Here is a 21,650-nt window from a genome sequence, read left to right on the forward strand (position 1 = left end):
TTCAGCTATGACTGCTATATAGATGAAGCAAACTCATTGCAGGGGGCATTAACTGCACAAAGTTGTGTTAATGATTAATTAGACTGCACTTTAAATGTCCTACAGAGAATGTTTACCTAGTTCAAGCCAGACAGATTGTTAAAATCACTAAATTCAAAATTCAGCTTGCTATACCATAAACTCCTCAAGAATGTGATTTTTCAATCTTGCATATTATATTGTTCTATATTGCTTGATTTGCTTTTACAACTTCCATTAAAGGCATTAGCAGTTTTGTTGTATTAATAAGAGCTGAAAGTCATTTTCCCATCCTTACTTTGTATAGTTTGTTTCCTTTTGCCTACATCACATTTAGATACATTTAGAAGAAGATTGAAGGCTTTTTAAAGGCAACAATTTTTCATTTTTAATGGAAAAAAAATACCTAGTAAAGTCTAATGATATATGGAGATGAATTAACACAATTTGACTGTTCTAACTTTCATCAAAACATGAGTACACTGTATTTCTGCACAAGATTCTGATACACTGTACCACAACTGCACATCAACACTACTTAATTTAACCTAACCTTAAAGATTATATAGTCAGTGAATTTACACATCATCTAGCAGTTTACAGTTACAAATACGTTATTACTAGGTAAACCACAGAAATGGTTTTAAATTGAGAAGATTAAGAATAAATTGAATTAGAAAGTGCTGCATGCTGTATTCTAGAAACAAAATGAGGGAAAATTATAAATCACGATTAAAATTGCACCTTAGAATCTTTTATCCTCACAGTGAATTTTGTCTTCTGTTACCTGCCTGCTCAATGGAATCTATGAAAGCAAACAACATTACTCCACATTCAAAACTGACTAAACATAGGAGGAACAGCTGAGATATATCACTGCCCTCACACACTATGAAACACAAAGAAAAGCACTACAAACAAGAATAAACAGAATATAAACAGAAAGCCTGCAAGACAGTAGAGAAGAAAAAGCAAAATCTAAAGCCCTCAAGAGCCCTTTCCAAATACATAATCCAGTCTGTAACAGGTTCTACCAATGTTTTAGATACCCACAAGTATTTTACTTGTATTCAAAAGTATTTTTGGTAATGGAATGACAAGTTGTGAATAACTTTAAGAGTGAAGGATGGAAGTGGAATTCAATTTTTTCAGAAACAATATTAAGTTTGACAATACTTAAACACATTTTTTCCCCACAAAACATTACTTACCAAGGTTTTTGGTTGAGTTTTGGTTTTGTTATTTTGGGTTTTTTCTCCTCCATGGGATTACAGTGAGGTCAACTGTGAAAGTACAAGTAAGATTTGGCCTAATCATTTTCTACCTGGCAAAAATCCAGATAGTAAGTCAAGTAGTATAATATAATTAGTAGCTTGGAGTTGTTTTGTTGTATGTATCTGCTTGTGAAGCAAGCTCAACAGTTTGTCAATCTTTAACTGTAACATATCTTTACTGATTAACCAAGGTCTTCACTTCCCATATTCTCAGCACCAATTATTATTTTTATCCACTGTTACCTGTGTTACCATATTATTTCTGTCAAGCACAGAAAATACTCTCATGAGGGTCTTACCAAGCCAGACATTCCAAGCATGGCTGCTAAACTTTCATCTACTGAAAGGTCTGAGTATCAAAACCAAGTAGTGACTTCAGCATTAAATTTTAAAATTTCTCTGTCCAAGCAGATCTCATGGCCAGTCATACTACTCTGAATTCTGTAAAGTTTCTATGGGACTACAGCATGTCCTAATTGATTTAATTTCTAAGAAAATGCAAACAAAAGAGTCCTAATGAAGGTAATTATACAGCAAGAATTAATAACAATGCATAGAGTAGATACACATACAGAAAGTAATTATTTAAATGGTTTATCTAATATTGTCTTCAGAAAGGGCTTTAAAAAATGAGAAAAAAATAGGATTTTCCAAAGCAGAAAAAGCCACTTAATGCCACATACCACCCATTTGATAGACTGGAAGAGCCTCTTCTCTTCCTTCAACAATATCAAAATGCATTCAATACGCTAATAGAAAGATTACCCTAGTATTAACAATTCAAATATTCAGTAATCCAAAATTTTAATGTAGCACCTTTGTTTCTACAGGCCATTGAAGTGCTGCATGAAACTACCTAAATTGTCAATTAGAAAATAAGTCAGTCAACTCTTGAGTAATGCTCAACAGAAATGGGGAAAAGGGGAAAAGGATTCCGACCCAACAACACACCAGGGCAGAAGATATACCTTACACCAGAGTTTAAGTAGGAATCATAAAATTAGCTGAGCTGGAATTGCTTCTGACATTGGAATTTATTTCTGCAATCCTTAATACAATTCTGATATTTAAAGAATAAAATTCCTATTATTTCAGTTCTGTTTCATTGTTGAAACTGCGAGTTTCATGTCAAGAATGTTAGAAGAAATCTAGCTGCTGTACTTGAAGAAAATCACCAAAACAGGGAACACAGTTTTTACTCCAAAAGTACTTGAAAACTGAGAAGATAGGAACTCTAATTTTATTATCTTTTGAATATAACAATATTTTTTAATAGATTTGATAACTTAAGATATTTTGTACATTACCCCTCAGAGTTGAAATGTAAGTACAAAAGTCAAATCCCTAAATTTACTTTCCATCTTATTAAAAGATCAGAAATTATCTCTTATGCAGCAGTTTTGTGGATTCAAATTTTAGCTATAGAGAAAACAGTCTAGTAAAGCAAGAGATAATTAACTGTAGCCTAACACTGATGGCACAAGTTTCTTGATGGCTCTTGTCCTTTCCATGACACTGAATTTAAAAGAAGAATTTAAATCAAAAGATTGCAGTTACATCATCAGCATTGTCACCTGCTCACCAAAACCCTGGCCATGTTTTTTGTGTCCACTACACCATTCATAACACATCCAGTTCTCTAAAATGCCTTGACTTCTGTAATGCAACACCAGAAAGAAAAAAAAATTATGTAATACGCTATTTTTTTGAGGTTTTTATTTTCCAACACAATTTTCCTGATTTTAAAAAGCATAATGTCACTCACATCATTTCTTTTTTCTTTGCCCACTGTTGACACATGCAGTTAGTTAGCACATGGAAAAAAATATCTGGTTTATCACTATCATCATTCAGATTTCTTACATTAATGACATGTTTGCATTTGGAATCTTGATTTAACAATTTCCAAGGCTTCCCAGATTAGCAGAATTAATTGTATTAGGAAAAAAAAACCCACATAAAACAAAATAAAACCACTGATTTCAGCTCACTTTCCTAGACTTTACATAGTAGCTTAATCCCATAAAATCCAAAGTAAAGGCTGTTAGATATAAAAGAAAATGCAAAGTTCCCCATTTAAGGACTAGTTACAACTCATTAAAGTAAGGACACATATAATTTGAAGGATTAGAATGTATGCTGAAATATAATTAGTGTCTATGAATCAAACCTGGATGGATTAAACTAATTCCTGGAATGCTATTATGGAGAGTACCTTGTGGAGAAAGAATGATCCTCCTGTTTGCACAGCAAATAAACGGCTTCAATTTACATTTAAAATTGACTCAAATAGAAATAAAGGCCCAGAATTTCAAAATGTGGCCTTCTAAATATAATCAGCCTGAATTATGCCTGTTTCACACAGTGGTACTTGCAACCTGGTTACAGGCAGCAGGGATAAGGCTGCACTCAGCTTATTTCACTGCTTAATTTATATGGTAATTACCACACCACAGCCAGAATGGAGAGCATCTGCCAAAACTGAAGCCCCCGGAATAATAAAACTGACATGTGCTGTGATATTGTTGAAGTGCTGACTAAGAAACTTCTTTTATCTCCTCTTGAAGCTATAAAATGGTATTCGTGTTATTACTAGCAGGGAATTTTAACAGCCTTGCACTGACAGCAATTATGTAACACATGCACAAAACAATAGAGTTTCACATCACTTAATAAATCCTTGAGCTCTCTTAGCTCCAAATCTCTCGCTGGCTGGATTTTATGGTCTGGTAGTTCTATCCGACCTTCAGAACACTGAAGTATACAAACCACAAAAGCACTAGAAAATTAATAGAAACAACTGGCTTTTCTCCCTGTTACATCTATTTAATGAGAGGGCATGATGTGTAATGATGGAGGTTAATTAAAAGATTTGTCCACTCACTTTTCTCTGGAGCTAAATGCTGTTGTGAACCCCTGATATTAAAACAAGCAAGACACAGATATTACTTTTCCTACTAAGACCGTCATCCTCTTATTAAGAATTAAAAAATAAAAAAGATAATTCCTGTAGCATGAAACAATAAAACAAATTTAATCTATCTTTTGTTAATTTTTATGAAAATAAAAACATGTCATTAATGTAAGAAATCTGAATTTGAACCTGATTTTCCTGCTAACATTATCAATTCAGTTTCCAATACAATGCTTTATTTTCTTAGCTATCATATATTGTACCTGAAACTCCTAGCTTCAGTACCAAAGCCTCATAAATGAACTAAACCCATCGCATTATAAAGGTTTAAAAAGCAAAGTGTCAGATAAGGAAGTATGGGTAATTCAAAAATAAAGAATACAAAGAAAAGTTTAAAAAACACTTCTATATTGGAACTTATACTAAAGGGTTAGTTCACATGGCATAAATTCTCCTCCCAATAAAAAGGTGGATCCATTCAAAAGGAAGAAACACTGTTTCCCCTTGAGAAACTAGACAGTCACTAAAAGTCACTTGGTAATGAGACAGAGACTGAAACACCTATAAAAGTTATTCTAGAATAATTTCAAACAGTGGTAATTCAGTTTTCATACTATTCCCAACTGGAAAGGCATGCGTTTGCATAATGGCTGTTGGCATTAATTTATTATATATCCCTTATTTATATATCTATACTTCTATTTACAGGTTACAGTCTAAGTGTATAATTCAGAAAGAGTCTGAATAATGTATGCATAATGACCATTTCTAATCTTTCTTCACAAATCAGTCCATACTCTCTACCTTCTATTCAGTACTTACACTTGTCATTTCTTGAATTCACATAATTCAACGTAATTTTAAAACATAAATTTATTATTATTGTTATAAGAGTTCAAGTTAAAGACATGCCTTTCTGAGAAGGACCATCACCACACCATACTTGAAATTTCTCTTACAAACGCAGGTCACAATGCCTTCCTTTGCATACAGTATGAAAAGAATCAGTTCTTTTGCTGTTTTTTTATATTAAAAATTCTTAGCTGGTTACTGCTATCACTTTGAAGTCACTTACCTCATAACTGCTTTCTAGCTTTGCCACTAAAAATACTAGTAATAAAAACAACTGTTAGTATTTACACTGGATTTTATTTTCCCAATCAATTATCTTAAACGAAAAGTAGGTACAAGATATTGCATACAAGTGACAATTCTAACCATAACAACTCTAAATACTTTTCCAATTACACAGATATACCTGTTGAATATACGATAAATCCAAAAACTTCTATTGTGTGTTATATTTATATGCAATCAAACTGAGAAAGTAATACACATGGCTTCAACAAAAAAGGCCAAGTCCTGTAGGCTGCTCTTCACAAACCAGGAGCTTCCAGCACACTTTTAATAAGCTTCTACTACACTTAAGCCAATAGCAGAGGACAGGCACAAAATGTTTGTTTCCTGCAGAATGAAGACTCCCTGCTGAGAGACACCACTCTTCCTTGATATTTCTTTGAAGGAAGGCTTTGATTTACAGAAAGAAAAGCAGCTAGGAAGAAAAAAGGTCTGCTACAACCACATGTTCATGTTTGTAGAAGCAGTTATCCAGTTTTAATCTCTTTTCAGCTAACATCCCAAAGAGTGAAACTATTCAAAACATTTAGAGTAAAATACTCTTCTTAGCAATAAATATTGTTTAGTGTTCAATACATATACATGCACACACACACACACCTCCCACAGTATAATTACACTACTTTGCAATTAAGGCACTAGAGAAGATAAATACAATCAATAGAAAAATATCTACCCTTTAAACAAAGATCAATAGTCTAGGCAGCAAAGACTATATGATATAAACAAAGACTAGATTCCACCAGAAAGGGATGGGGAGTTTCCTGCATGTCAGAAAATTAAGACAACCACATAAGGAATAGCAAGGCATTCCAAAAAAAGGGAAGTGACAGAGAGCATACAAAGGGAGATTATTAGTACGGAGGTGTGTTTCATTTTGACTAGCTTTTGCATTTGGATAACTAACTACACTATTATATTATACTAACTACACTATATTATAAAGGAGGAAAAAAACCCAAGCTTGTGAAGATATAGTGGAAGTACTCCTAACGGAATAATTTAGAAGTGTGGGACTTCTACGGAAGGAATTCAAATAAACCTATTCACTCCTAAGCGTAATTGGCAGAAGAGAAAACTAAAAATGGATCATATTAAGAAGCAGAGGAAAGCATTTCTTACAAAGTCCAGTCAGTATCTTCTGTCTTCCAACATCAACTTATAATGGACTTCTTTTTTTGGTACTACCTGAATAGTTGAAACTAAAGATAACACACCATTCAGAAAGCATATCTCCATAAATAAGTAGTCCAGAACATATAAAGAATGGTCACTACCATGTACCAATGTATATTTCTCAATACTTGTAAGCAGAACAGTGCCAAAGAAATAATGAGGGGAATCACACAGAATCACAAAGAATATTCTGAGTTGGGACTCACAAGGATCACTAAGTTCAACTCTTTTGTGAATTGCCCGTACGGGGATCAAACCCATGACCTTGGTGTTATTAGCACTGTGCTTTAAAGAGAAATGAAACCCAAAACTAAACCAGACAACAGAAAAAAGAGCCAAAGGGAACATCCTACAACCATGCTTCTTCGAGATTTGGAGGATTTATCACAAAGTGTGTGGCTGTGCCTCTTACATACATTTGCCCTGCATAGTTACAAAAGTACAAGTCCAGAAAGTGATTTCCAAGTCTCAACCTACTTCCCCTTTTTACGAGCGGAGATCTTGATGGTAAGGATGCAGGCAAGTCTGAATAAAAACTCTTTTCACCCCAGCCCTGAAATGAAGCACTAGGAAAATGAAATATTCATTGTGTTAGAAACCATTAATCTAGATCAACGATGAGACTGTCATCTGCAAAAAAGGAAGGTCCCAGTCCCCACACAAGAATCTGTTCATACATTTTGCATGAGAGAATCCAAGTCTGTACAAGCAGTGCTCAGATAATTATTTGCTTTTCTTTCAGAGAAGCATTCCACCCATCACCAGGCTACAGAAATATTGTCCTTCGAATTTATACTGGTTTGGCTCTGAATACTTTGTTCCTGGATGAATATCTTAGATCATCATTGGTGAGATTATGTCCTTCGTCCTCTAAATCTTAGAAAAATAATTATGTAGGGGCTAGGTGACTCTGAAGTAAAATGGAGATAAAGACACTGAAATGAATTTGTTGAAGGTGAAAGTGGAGAACTACTCTAAGATGCTAACTTCCCAGGTTGTGTTTCTGAAAGAAAATAGACATAATCTTGATAATGCATGGTAATATGCTTTGTATCTACAGCTGCTTGGGTGCATTGTCATGCTCTGAGCATGTGTAGCAAACAGGGCCATAGAAAAAGGAATACTCAGTCCAGGAATCAAAAAACAGACTTAGGCATGAGACAGCCCACGAGGTGCCCAACTCTGCCAAACTGGCAACCAGTACAAACAGCAGAATGTTAGGTATCTAGGTATTTTTTTCATCAGAAGTTTATATGCCCTTAGCTCCTCAGATTCTTAATGAGAGGGAATATTTTAAGTGAAGATTTTCTGGAAAAGGGACATCCAAACCTCCTAAGTATTTCTGATATTGGTCTGCAGTGTGCAGCATAACTAGAAAATATGCTGTATAACAAGACTATTCAGATCAATGAGAAAAGACTTTCAAAGCTTTTCTCCAACCATTTGACTCTGTAAACAGGATTACACTATTTCTCAAAATAAAATTATTGCAACCATGCTAGAAATACTGCTGTTGACACCTCAGGAAACTGTTTTTAGAAGCCAAAATTCCATCAGAAATACTTCAGGCTTTCAACTCAGATTATCGGTATGCCATCAGTTTGCAATAAAATATTAACTGCAATATCCATCTTATCTACAAATTTAACATTTTTTTTATGTTCTTAGGAATCATACTGAGAATAAATTTTGGTTACTACTATTGCCTTTCACAGGAGAAAATACATAAACTATAGCTTAAACTGAAATAAATGAGACGTCAACACCAATATTACAAATATTTATTATATAAGTCATCTCTTGCTAGGCCATTTAAGTGGGTTTTGGCCTAGGAGCCCCATGTGGCTGTCAAATAGTTTGATGTAGCTTCCAGGAGTATCTCCACCCTGTGCATCTGCTACGTACTTTACATCTTCCACTCTTAGAGATGCTGTACGATTACACTTCCATCCTGGCCTGGTAAGTTAAGGTGTCTCAAGAAAAGATTAAAGCTCTATTAGATTTGTACATGCAGACATACAGATGCACAACAGGTATAAGAGAAATTTACAACCAAAATTTTCTGTGTTGACATTTATCACAGACTCAAAATTACAAAACCACCAACCCTAAGATAGAGAGATGGGTTTATATGTTACTTATCAAAAGATCAAGATGCTAATTACCCGCAAAGGATAAATTACACCTAAGCACATGCTGGAGAAGGTTTCCTCCAGAGCAGTGCTGTTTTTCATTTCTCATTTTGCATGGGACATCCTATGGCAAAGCAGAAACACCCTTCCCCAACAACATTTGGGGAGAAACAGAGGCTTTTTCCTGACTACTTCTCGTAGAGCACAGGGTGCAAGCAGACCAACAAAAACAGCGCTTCTTTCCTACAGGGATTAAAGCATAGTGCTAACTGGCAGAAAGGAATGAGGAACTCCTGCATTTGCCAGTAGAGATGTGTAACAAGTAAACACCTTCTCCTTGCCTCAGAAGGACATGAACACTTCAATGATGAAAATTTTATGCAGTCAACACCTTTACTAACCAGAAAAATTGTTAAGCATTACTTTAATTTCACTGCAGCTAGAAAGTATAGTTACTGCATTGAACTGTGATGCTACATGTTGTACAAACACTGGAAGAGAAAGGAGTAATGAAAATTCCAAACAAACCTGTAAGTATATCCATAGAAAAGCTACAATTACACACACAGTCAAGTACTTGGAAAACACTGAAACTCCAGTGATCAACATGCTTGAATGTCTTAAACCAGAAGGTTTCCCTTCTGGGGGAAGCAGAGCAATATGAAATTGTTTAAATATAGAGCCACTGGATGAAAGATGCTGTCCTGCTTTGAAGTCATGTATTTATCTCAACCATGAACTAAAGATGACCTTTTAAAGGGGAGTTAAGAAGGAATGGAAAAGAGATTCGCAAGTGGATACATGGAACCCGGTTTATACATGATGAAAGAGGTCAGGGGCAGATAAATAGATGACATAGTAACAAAAAGTAATACAAAAAGTAATAGGCACATACAAGAATACTGTTATATTTGTTGAGGTCAGAGAGGACAGAGGGTGTGACAAAGACACACTGAACCAACAACACAAGAGTACAGAAACAAATCGGTTTTCGTGAACTCTTTCGTCGTCTAAGAAAAATTTCCATTTCCAATAATGATCTGTTTGAGGGTATTGAATGCCATTTATAAATAAAGAAAATTAAGAAAGCAGTGCAATTATAGTCAAATTTAAGTCACGTTGGAGATACAAAATGGGAGGAGATCGAACAATGATCAAACAAATTCAGAGATGGGTGGGTAGCCAAAGGTGGTTTGTTTGTTATTTTAAGATGGTAAACACCATAATATAGCAGATTTGACACCTAAACTGGAAATTACATTTCGGGAGAAGGAGGATCAGTACACTAAATGAAGAAAAATTTGACTATTCTTACATAGAAACCCATTATGTTTAAAGTAGGTCTCACTGCAGGTATCAAATTCCAGTAATAATTTCTCATATACAGTATCAACCCATAATTAATACTTATGATGCAACTGGCAATGTTGCTTATCACCCTCATATGGATGCAGTTCATTTAATAGGCTCCAGCATCCACGTAAAATTTATCTTCATCTATGTAAATATTATCTTCATAGTTTTCCATATAAACCAGAAGAACCATTAAGACTTTAACTGAGAAATATTTTAGTATAAATTAGTTTTAAAAATTAAACATTTATACAAAAATTATTGAATTATATTAAGTCTTAGTGCAACTCACGGTTTTCAAATAATTTATTACAAATACTTCTAGTGGTCACTTCATTCTTATCCACAGTACTGTGAAAAACAATCAATACACAGGAAATTTATTTCAATCATCTGGGTGAAATATTAACATTTTGTCAATCTGTTGTTAATTTTATTGCTCTCTTCATGTGTGTAGTAGCTGTTAAATGAAGAAAATAAGATTTTCATACTGATATTTTCTCCCAGGTGGAAATGCTACCGCATTTCATTCTGAAACAACTCTGTACAATCACATAATCAGAATGAATTCTTGTAAAACTTTGAATAAACAAGATACCTGTTTGAAGCTAGGCAACAGCTTGGTAAGCAACCTTAGAATAACATAGAAACCGGCATATCTCAACTTTATTTACGTTAAGTTGTCCTTTTTCCCTTTACTTGGTGCAATGAAATATGTGTTATGAAAATGCTTTATTAAACAAGTTCTACTTTTATGGATAAACACATGCTTATGTAGAAACCAGACACTACATGATACTATGTGGATTAAAATAAAGATGTCTGTTACTTATATGCTACTGTTAAGCATATTGGAAGAACTGAGAAGGACTATCAATGCACAGAGTAGTTAAAAAATATGGCTATGTTCCCGTGTTCAAAAGTATTAGCCACTAATCTCTGCTGACACTGTGATACAAAACAACATTACAGTATTGTCTAGTTGAGAAATTGCTCTCCAAATACATAGTAGGACTTTATCTTGCCCTCTTCTTAAAGGTGAAAAAAAGGAATTATGGAACAAATTATTCTCCTTTTCTGGAAGTTGCCTAATACAGACTCAGGATCAGGTACACTGAATTCAATCAGTTTCAGGGAAAAAACTGGAATAAAATTATGCATAACAACAAACCCCTCATCATCTTGATGCAGGGTAAAAACCAAAATGGTTAATGGGACTTTCTCCAGGACCAAACAATAATCAGTTTTATCCTGAGGCTTTCCCATAGATATACATTATTGTGCATCAAGAAGATAAGAATCATGCCTTTTGGAGTAAGATCCTGCAGGTAATCAAAGCTCTCGACAGCAATGTTACATTTACTATTTTTGTTCTGCATTATCCACATCAGTTGCTCACGTTCCTGCATATTTCAGCTGTTCAGATAACAGAATGTGTATTTTACTAATACTATTTGATATAAAAAAACCCTTAGTAATTAGCAATCACGTAATGCATTTGGCCACTAGACAGCATGAACCTGAAAAAATAATTCCTACAGATGTACCGACATTCCATGATAAATTTAAGACTAGGCAAACTAGATTTAGCTCCTGTTTTAAAAGTACTTACTACAGGTAAGACAACACCTTTTTCTTTAAAGTAGGTATCAATATCTTGGTCATGTTGAGAGGTAGCACCATTTATACATATGTGCATGTATACACACTATCATATGCATATATATATTCAATATGCTTTGAAATATTTTCATTTATGTAAATTTAATTTGTATATTTAACCAAAACCCCAAAACAGACATCTGTGGGCAGATTTTTGGCAGGAAATAAATAGCTTCCAGGGTAACACATTAGAAATAAACACATATATAGCCAGCAAAGGTGAAGCTATCTTATTTAATAGCTTGCTTTGAGGTGCATTTAAACCTACTGTCTGTCATGAAGAAACTCAATACATCATCAAATGTGCCACTGCATTATCAAAAATGGCCAACTAGATGAAGCCACAATTGAAAAATAACTACATTTATTATTCTTTCTATATAAAATTCTTTTCATTAATGCTCAGTAACACGCATTTGGCAGCTGAACTTTTTTTTTTTAAGCAGCAGTTAACAATGCAATTCACAAAACAAAGATAAGCTCAATGGTTTCCAGGAAACTGAAAGATGAAAGAATGCAGAGAGAGTCAGACATGATTTTAAATGAAGAACAAGTGAACTAAGGTCAAACTAAAACCTAAAAGAAATTCAGCAAGAAACCAGATACGTTTCAGTTGGATTGAAATTTCACAATATATTTCAACAATGCATACAATACATTCTTTGGTACATTAATTCACTGGGGACAATTTTTTTTCAAAATAAAAGAGGAACTTAGATTCCAAAGCCCTTAGTTTCATTAATTCATGTAGAATATTTAACAGATTTTCTGGGTTTATATCGCATGTAAAGTAGGTTAAGGTTTTATCTTCCAGCTTTGTTTTGTGAGTTGACCCCCAGACTTAGTCTTACAGCATACATGAGGTAAACTGTAGTGGAAGAATCCATAAATGTTATAATTTCAGAAGCCCTCACCTACTAAATAGCCTCCTTCAGAAATATGATGAATGTATTCCTCCCCCTTGAAGAGAAGATCAGAGTAAAACTACTATTACATGAATAAATTTGAATAATTCATTTTGCAGTAGCAAAGAAACATAGCATTCAACTGTACACATAAAAAAATGCTAATAAAGTTACTTTTATACCTATAATGCAAGTTATTCCCCAACACAGAGCTAAATTCTGCCTAGTTAAACTCTCCACAATTTCCACATAGGAAGCAAAACCAAAAACAAATATTTTGTCTGAGGGATTTTTTAAAGGATACTTAAGGTAAGTTCTCTTTCAGACATTAAATTTGTAAAATACTGTGTTTTACAACTATCAAGCCCAGTATAACCCCGCATTCAGAAACAGAATTCCAAACTGCTGGCAAACCACTTTCTCTACTCAGAGCAGAGAATTTATTTATAATTTTACACAGCAAATTATAGTGGTTGAGGAAAGAGTAAAGGAGAAATTGAAATGCAGTGTGAATTTGAAAAACACGGATTTTAAATAGACAATTTTAAAGAAAGATAGAAGAATAACAATGTTAAAAGCTGCACACCTGGACTCTTGCCAAAAGAGTCAATCTCTCACAACCTGTATTTTATAACGCAGGAATGACAACTTTTTTTACCAGTCAAAATATCCCCTAGAACCATGCCTACGCATTCCTTCTCTGACATACAGTGAAGAGTGCCACCTATTGAATAAAAAACAGTATTTCCAGAAATAATTAAATTATTCTGGAAACATGCCATCTGTGTACTCCATCAAGCTAAGCATTCAGTTTAGCTTTTCATCATGCAGTTTCCCGGCAGAGAGCAGTTTTGCCAAAATATAACTTTGGTATACAAACAAGGTGCCCCATCAACACTGCATAAGTTATCTGATTTAAGAAAAAAATTATTCAATTATGTGTGCTGCATTTAATAAAAAAAGAAAAGCAGTCTCTTCTAAGGCTGTTCTTTGTTCACACAAAAAAGTGTACATTTTTAATATATTTTACTGTACTGTATTAGAAGGAAAAAACTACTTTCTTTCAGACTTGAACACTTTATTTGCACTGACTACCAAAGTACCTTGCAATGACCTAAAACAAATATTTCATATCCATATACCATGATCTCAGTAATACTACAGAGCAGCAACTGCTAAGAAGACACAGTGTGCCCCCCTGAAGAAGCCTTACCAGGTGCTGCATAGCACACAGCAAGGCTAATCTGGCCATGAGTTACACATTGGTATAGGTAACATTCTATATTTATAAACACTGTAAATCAGCATTACAGTCTATCAATTGAGAGCTTTAAATACCCACAATCTAGTCAAAGAAAAATGTGTGGTATGTTGCAAGAGTCTGCTGTAATATGATACCGAACAAAACTGCTATAACCCAACCAAGACTTGGAACTGACCCATTTATATACAAAACATTTGAATGAGTCAGCAGCCCACTGCATTTCCCAGGCCTGCTGTAGACTATCATACAATTCCCAGACGTACTTCCTCAGATTGTGCTTGTCTCATGAACAAGGTCAGTAGTGACAAAAAGTGATATAAAGGTCAATGGCTAGGAAAATATGACAATACACAGACTTATTTTATCTGTTTACCCATTAACCTATTCAATATACTGAAGTTCACAGAATTCCTCTATTTTACTTGTCTCCCGTCTTTTAACTGTTTAATATAATAGAGCAGTGTATTAAAAAAAAGTTCTACTATTGTTTTGGTCTGTGAACAGATAAGAATTAAATATGCTGCCTTACTGTAGTCAGACAAGTGAACAGCCTCTAAAACAATCACTGTTTCCTTTTCTGAAGTCTTTGTTCCCATACTCCATAGATACTCCAGCACTGCCAGAATAAACTTTGCTTATGTAGAGTGGCTGAAGTTTTTGCAACTAGAGCAACAGTGCTACTGGTAATTGAGATTATACCACTGCAGTTATGCTGCTACCTGAATCACAAAGCTTTTGATCTGCACTGGGGATCCCTTTCTGAGGGTGATAAAAGATAACTGGAACAGTACTTGTCCTAACTGATTATTGCAGGGAGTAAACCTACTGCTGAATAAAGACCTCCACAAGCCAAAGTTAAGGTAGATGGATTTTTGATCTGAAGAAACAAACTCATATATTGATGTTTTTATGACTACGTGAAAAACACTAAAATCAGCTACAAACAAGAAACAAATTTCTACAATGCACAACCATTAAAAAATACTATTTTTACTTCAATCTAATGATAATAAAGAAATATTACCACAATAACTTAGTGTATACAACATTTCCATCAGACTTGGTCCTTCAAAGAACACCTAAGTATATGAGACATTAAAAAACCCTTCTAGGATGTCTATGCTATCCACCTTGGGGAAGGAAGAGAGGAGAATAGTATCTTTCACTTTGAAAGACACTACGTTAATGGTAAGCACGCATTACAACTAAAAAATGTATTTCCCAGATTAAGAAAAATTATTTGAAACTTGTTTGCATATTTCTTTGGGGATTCCTCCAGAAATTTACATAAGGTTGCAAAATTTGACTTTATTTTAAGACGGATGGAATGATAAACTCCAAAGTTTTCAGACTGAGGGAAAGAAAAATCCAACCAAAATAGGACACTTACAAGATTTCTCTCTAGAGATTCCAGCTTATGATCTATTTCTTTCAGACGATTCTGTTGATCACGTTTTTCCTTATTGTCCCGCAGAACCTTTTCACCTGGAACTGTTTCTAGGCTTCTGTTGGCATAAACCAGAGACTCCTGGTAAAAGAAAGAACAGATGGAAGTTAAACACATGACTTTATACTGCTTCATAGCCAGCTGGGTGTTCTTTTGATTTCTACTAGGAAACACAGAAATGTGTCAATGTCAAATTCTGCATATGCATAATTTTCATTATGCATATTTTCAAATACAATAGCTAAATATCAGGCTGGACATATTTCAGTAAAAGAATTCTTCCCCTTTGCATTTTAAGAGGAATTTCTTAGTCTCCAGAGCTAATACTTTGATGCTTAATTTCTACCACAACAATAAAAATGCACTGAGACTAGGGGAGACAGAATGACTGATTCAAAGTTTGCTCTTATTAACCATACTGGGATCAGAATTAAGCCAGAAAGGAAAGGAAGAATGGAGCTGAAATGATGATAGCTTTTGTTTACTAGATATCACGGTAAATAAGAAATAATCCTCTCTCTGTAAGTTGTAGTTAGTTGCCCAACCATTATTAAAGATTCAGATTACACACTCTCACATCCTTCAGTAGTTTTGAATTGGACCCTGAAGTCCCAAATATATTCAAGGTTCAATATTACACGTAACTCGCTTCATTAAGATCGACAAGTATTGGCAAAACTGCAGTTATGTTGTGATTGGGAAAAAACAGAGCTTTCTCTTGCAAACCAAAGATTCTGTAGAAGAATTCAAGGGATACAAATAACAGCAGAGGGGAAAAAAAACAAGCAAAATACCCTCCATCCAACTTGATAGTCAATTCAAACCAAAGAAGAATCAGCAGCCATATAATAAAACCATACTCTATTCGTTCTTATTTTCAGAAGCAGCTCAAGGAATCTTAATAGACACACACAAGGAAAATAATTCCAAGTAGCATGTCTAATTGGAAAGAAAAACAACCTTTGCAATTCAACATTCAACACAAAATTTCTCAACTACAATATACAAAAGACTATATCTGTAAACAACTTCTAAACATCTAGCAAATCTATGAGTTCTGACATTTAAATCAAACTACTAGCTGCTTGAAAATAAACTTAACACAGTACAAATCTTACTTACAATCAGCAATAGTTGGCAGTACTCCAATGACAGTAAATCTTCCCATAACAGACAGTCACAATTTCTGTTTCATTCTGTATTGCTTTCATAATTATTCCTAATAATCTATTTGAATATTTGACTACTATGGAACATTAACCTGCTGCTTTCACAGAAGTAGTTGTCACAGTTTCATTTCTCTCATCCCTGAATAGCAACTGATCAGAATTCACACAATATAAGTAAAGTTAAGGTTTTTCTCACTTAGTAATATTTTTGTATTTTTCTCAAGATACCATAGAATAAATGCAGAAAGTATTATATCAAGGAAAACATTTTATTGTCTATGTTTCAAATACTTCAAATATTTCAATACTTCATTATTTTATGTTTCGATTATATAGCACGTGTACATAGTGAAAGTCCATTTGAGATTACCTCATATGATTTTTAGATCTGTAGATAATAAGTGTTAAATATGTTTACATAAGACAAAATACAACTATTTAGCAACAGACAAAGCTGTAACAAATATAATGCAAGAGTATTTGAAATGTCTAAAATTATTCATTGCATTCCCTTTTCTCCAAAATTCTATAAATAAATAATAACAAAATCCCTCTTAATGAAATATATTAGTGTCATACAATCTTCCTGAGGCATAAAACTGGCTGATCAGCTTATCAACCTGCTTCTAACCATGCCCTGAAACAGATACATCCATGAAAATCATTTGCTTTGGTGAAGTGGAGGCAAAGAGCATAGGCTATCAGAGTTCATTAATTGAAAAATTAGTGTATATTCTAAAGTTTTTAATAATTTTGAATACTTATTTAGTTTTAAATTGTTAACTATAGTCTACTTCCATAATTGAAAAAGGGAATATTTTTTGGATAAAAAATCCCAAACATGTATGAAAGAACTCCTCAAGGCAATACAATGTTGATTACCTTATCTTTTAAGATAACCAAGCAAACAGAAATTATTGTTTCTTTACAATTAATGCCATTTATTAAAGATTTCAGAGTCACAGCATGGTTCCTATATCCTGTCAAAGTATCCATCAGTGTCAGAAAGCAGATCTCTCACAGAGGTGGTGGTGATTAAGTGTTTCCATTTTGAAAGTTGTATCTAGTGCAATTCTTGGAAGAAAAGAGCGTGCAGCTTTATAATATGCAACTCTAAGCTAATTCTGTTTTAATTACTTCTAAAATTCGAAATGAAAATCCCTTTTATATGCTGCAAAACAAAGTTCAAGGGCAACTGTTTTTCACAAATGAGAGGTAACATAAGGAATTAACTACTTCTTTTGGGGTTTTAGGTTTAATATTATTCAAAAAAGATAATACTTTACTGTTCAATCAGCATACACCTAAATGCCAGTTTCTATTCAAATACTTCTGAGCTATTACCTGAAAGAAAGCAACAACAACCACTTGAACAAACATTCCCAAACAGAGAGTTCATTATCACAGGCAGTTGCATTAACTTCAAGCTGATGTCTCGTAACACTGAACACAAGATCAGGTAATCATTGGCAAGTTCAGGTCCATGAAACTGAATTTACTGGGTAACAACTGCATTTGCATAAGCCATTACCAACTATAGGGAGGTGCTCTTTCACACATTAAATCCCAGTTGGTAAATGATCAACGTCAAAATGTTACTCCTCTAGAACTGAGCTACAGAAGATACCACTAGAGGTAAAACAAAGCCTCATGTTCAGAAATAAGTCAATACAAAAATTACATTAAAGTGACCTTAGAAAAAGAGGGGGGAAAAAATCTCCACAGGTATTTTAGCCTTTTAAAGAAATGTTTCTCATACACTGATAACTGTCTCTGATATACCAGTTCTGGCCATAGAATGTAAATATTACAGAAGTAAACAAGCTTTGTGCAAAATAAGAATTATGTTTTTTTATTTTATGCCCCATTATAGTAGAGGCAATACTACTGGGGTATGGGATAAACTGGAGTCTTCTAAGCACAAAATTCAAACAATCACTTCCCAAGGCTGAGACCTTGATTCTTAATCTTCATGGGTTCTTAATATTGTTGGCAAGGGAAAAAGATGAAGGCCACTAAAAAGAAGGGGCATACGATTCCAATCTATTTTCTAAAGTCATTGCTTTATCTTTCTGATCACAAGTGAAGAGGCACTTTTGGAATCCTGAGATAAGAAGAAACCTAATTTTTATTCCCAAAGATGAACTTTCATCTGGTACTATGTTGAAAAAAACCACTGGGACTTTCATGCAGCTAAAAATGTCTGTTACCAACTCCTGAACATAAAAATTTTTAAAAGTGTGGAATCAAAAATGCTGAAAAACAAGACAGTCCTTGAATTACATACCACTCAAAATAGCAACAAATTATTTTTCCATAGCCAAAATTTTTCACTTCATTCCTTAACACATATACTGGGAGAACAAACAGAAGATACTAAAGAAAAATGAAAAAGATACAAATACAGACAGACATATGCTCTATTGATCTCAATGTACACTTCAAACAAAAAATGTGCAGCACAAGCTCTGTTCTGTAACCTACCTGACAAATCTGGCTTGGAGGTTTTGAGAAAGAGCTGGAAATTGCAGAAAAATCCCCATCAGACAGTAGTGCTTGAAGTTTAATGTCTATTTCATTTAGGAGATGAAATTCCGTGGGTTCAGGTGTGTACCCTTCTCCTGGTGCTAGCCAGACAGATACATTCTCCTATTGAAAAGTACAGAAAATACTTAAACCTCATTCCCAAGGGAAAAAGATCTTAAAGTTACACATCAAGTGCATTTATTTTTCAAATGAGCATACTTAAGAGTAAAATGTACATTTTCACCCATCTCACTATATAGCTGAAATCTCCCAAATATTCACGTACCTAGCACACTCAAAAGCAGATATGGACAGAACAAGTATAGGCATACATTTTTCATTTTAAAATATAACCAAGCAGCAAGTTAATATATATATAATTTTATTTTTAGAAAGCACATACATCTATATGCATTGTTAAAATCTAATAGCAAAAAATGTGCCGTGCTAACCTAAACAGACTTTTGCTACTATTATACTTATTTCTATCAAAGTCCAAAGCCTGTTTCCTCAACAGACTAGCTGCTCAAAAGCCCTAAAATAAAATTGCTTAAAGCCAGATGCTTTGCCTTCATGCCAGCTGGCAAAAAAACAATCAGACAGCTCCCAGGTTCCCCCTCCATTCTTCTCAAGTTTATACAACTACCTTGATCAAGTTCTTGTACAGCCAAAAGAAGCTCTTTGGATAGCCAATCCCTTTTTCTTAACCATACATCTCACTTAATAGCCTCTTAGCCAAGTTAGTCAAACCTTTAAAACAGTTTCATGCCATGCCAACCACAGCTCCCTTCCACAGATGCATACTCTTCCCCTGTTGTGGTTTATATATTTGTTCAACATGGCAGACTCAGTTCCCTTTTGAAGCAATAATTTCTTGTCATTGCCTAACTTGCACAAACATCTTGCTGTTCAGTGCTGCACAGTAACCATCACTTTCTGAAGCCACCGACGTGAAAATCAATTTAGAAGTGTTTGTAAGATATTGCAGAGGATAGAGATGAAGAGGAAAGTGTCTGGCAGATTTAAGACCCACCAGTCCTAAAAGAGCAAACATAAAGAACATGCTATAAGCTCACATTTTCAATGCTAATGTTGAAATGGAAAAGCACAGCCCTCAGAATCTGCACTAGGAGTTTCCTCAACATCACCCTAAATCACTTCTGTTATGTCAAGCATCTCAGCACTTCTTGCTTGCATGCTTATTATTTTACAGACTAAGTACAAGGAACAGCACAGAGAGCTGACCACATAACTGAAACAGCAAGGTATTTTTTGTTTTTAAAAAAGACAAATGAAAGTCCACAGGCATAATGAGATGTTCTTATCTACACCAAACACATCTTCTCAAAGAACCCCAATAAACTTGCATCTCAAAGTCTGGTGGCAAACGCAGAGACACATCTATTCTGCTACATATGCAAACACACCTTCACAGCAGCACTTTAGAAATCCAAATAAAATGGAACATAATACACTACTCTCTATTGTCCTCTGAAGGAAGTGGAAGCAACAGACCCCTCTGCAAGTCAAAGAAGGAAATACAATCAGCAGCTATGTCTAATAGGACAACTACTTTCCATCTGATAAAGGAACCAAAAAGAGAGAAAGTCTGACCAAAACTAGGCTTGGAATGGAACTGCAGAGATTGATGCTATGGCAGAAACCACCCAGAGCCAAATTTCAGAGGAAGGGTATGAGATGTAACATGACACTTGCAGCACATCACCAAAGAAGGAAACACAGCATCCATAGGAAATCAAAGCAATTGCTCTGAGGTCAGTAGCTGCTTCTAGAGGCCCAGAAAGACTGGGAGAGACAGAAAGCAGAGAGTTCTTTTTCCTGATTATGATTTACATGACTTTTTCCTCTTGATAGCAGTAACATCTGAATAACAAATATGAATATATATTCCTACTACAGACAATTGCATAATGTGAGTGAGCTTGGCCTACTTAACCCAAGTAAATGAGCTCATACTCACAGATAGATGCAGGTTCTCCACAGCAACTTGGCACTCCTGCCTCAACACTCAAGGAAGGAAGTATGCACAACCACCATTCAATGGGCATGACAGTAGCAGATTACATCTCTGTCCTCACCACAATGAAACAGCAGATAAGACCGTAGAAGAGCAGGGATGTGAGGAAGGACATGAGTGTATTACTGATTTCCTTTCTTGTTCCTACCCAGAATAGGGCAAGCACCTTGCCCTAAGACTCTAACATCTGTTTTGCAAAGAATTCATGTCCACTATTCTGTTACAGCTTCCAGATTAGTCCTTTGGCCATTCAAGCAGTTGCATCCATACAAGAGGAGGAAATATCAGCTTCCAACTTCAATACCATTGCTATGAGGTCATTTGTGGTTCATTCCCACTACCCTAAAGCACACTAGTTTCAAAAAGAAAAAAGCATACTCCAAACACTTGTCATAAATTGCCTCCATAATAAATTAAAAAAGCAAAAGGAAAAAAAATAGTCAAGAGAGAGTCATCCTTTCTGTGAAACAAAATCAGTTCTAATGCTTTCTCATATAAGTATGATGAGAGACAACCAGTAAGCCTGACGGACCCGACCTGATTCTAAAAGAGCCACTCATAAATGTCTTAGATACTTCCCAGCTTTCTGGAAACATCTGTTCAGGTGGGACAGTGATCATCAAAACATAACTATC

General features: G+C 34.6%; 1 protein-coding gene across 4 annotated transcripts in view; it reads right to left on the reverse strand.

The window, feature by feature from the left end:
• FSIP1 (fibrous sheath interacting protein 1) overlaps positions 1-21,650 on the reverse strand; it is a 92,575-nt gene that overhangs the window by 53,282 nt on the left and 17,643 nt on the right. For all 4 annotated transcript variants that reach the window (XR_003527479.1, XR_003527480.1, XM_027642139.1 and 1 more), the window contains exons 10-11: positions 18,936-19,100; positions 15,226-15,363 (exon numbers count right to left, since the gene is read on the reverse strand). Coding sequence is in view for 2 of the 4 variants with exons in the window: in XM_027642139.1 (XP_027497940.1) it covers positions 15,226-15,363; positions 18,936-19,100 (303 nt within the window). In the remaining 2 variants the exon portion in view is untranslated. The remainder of the gene's footprint in view (positions 1-15,225; positions 15,364-18,935; positions 19,101-21,650) is intronic.

The sequence above is a fragment of the Corapipo altera genome, unplaced genomic scaffold, assembly GCF_003945725.1.
Source record: "Corapipo altera isolate COAL_440 unplaced genomic scaffold, ASM394572v1 23b, whole genome shotgun sequence".
Taxonomy (NCBI): domain Eukaryota; kingdom Metazoa; phylum Chordata; class Aves; order Passeriformes; family Pipridae; genus Corapipo; species Corapipo altera.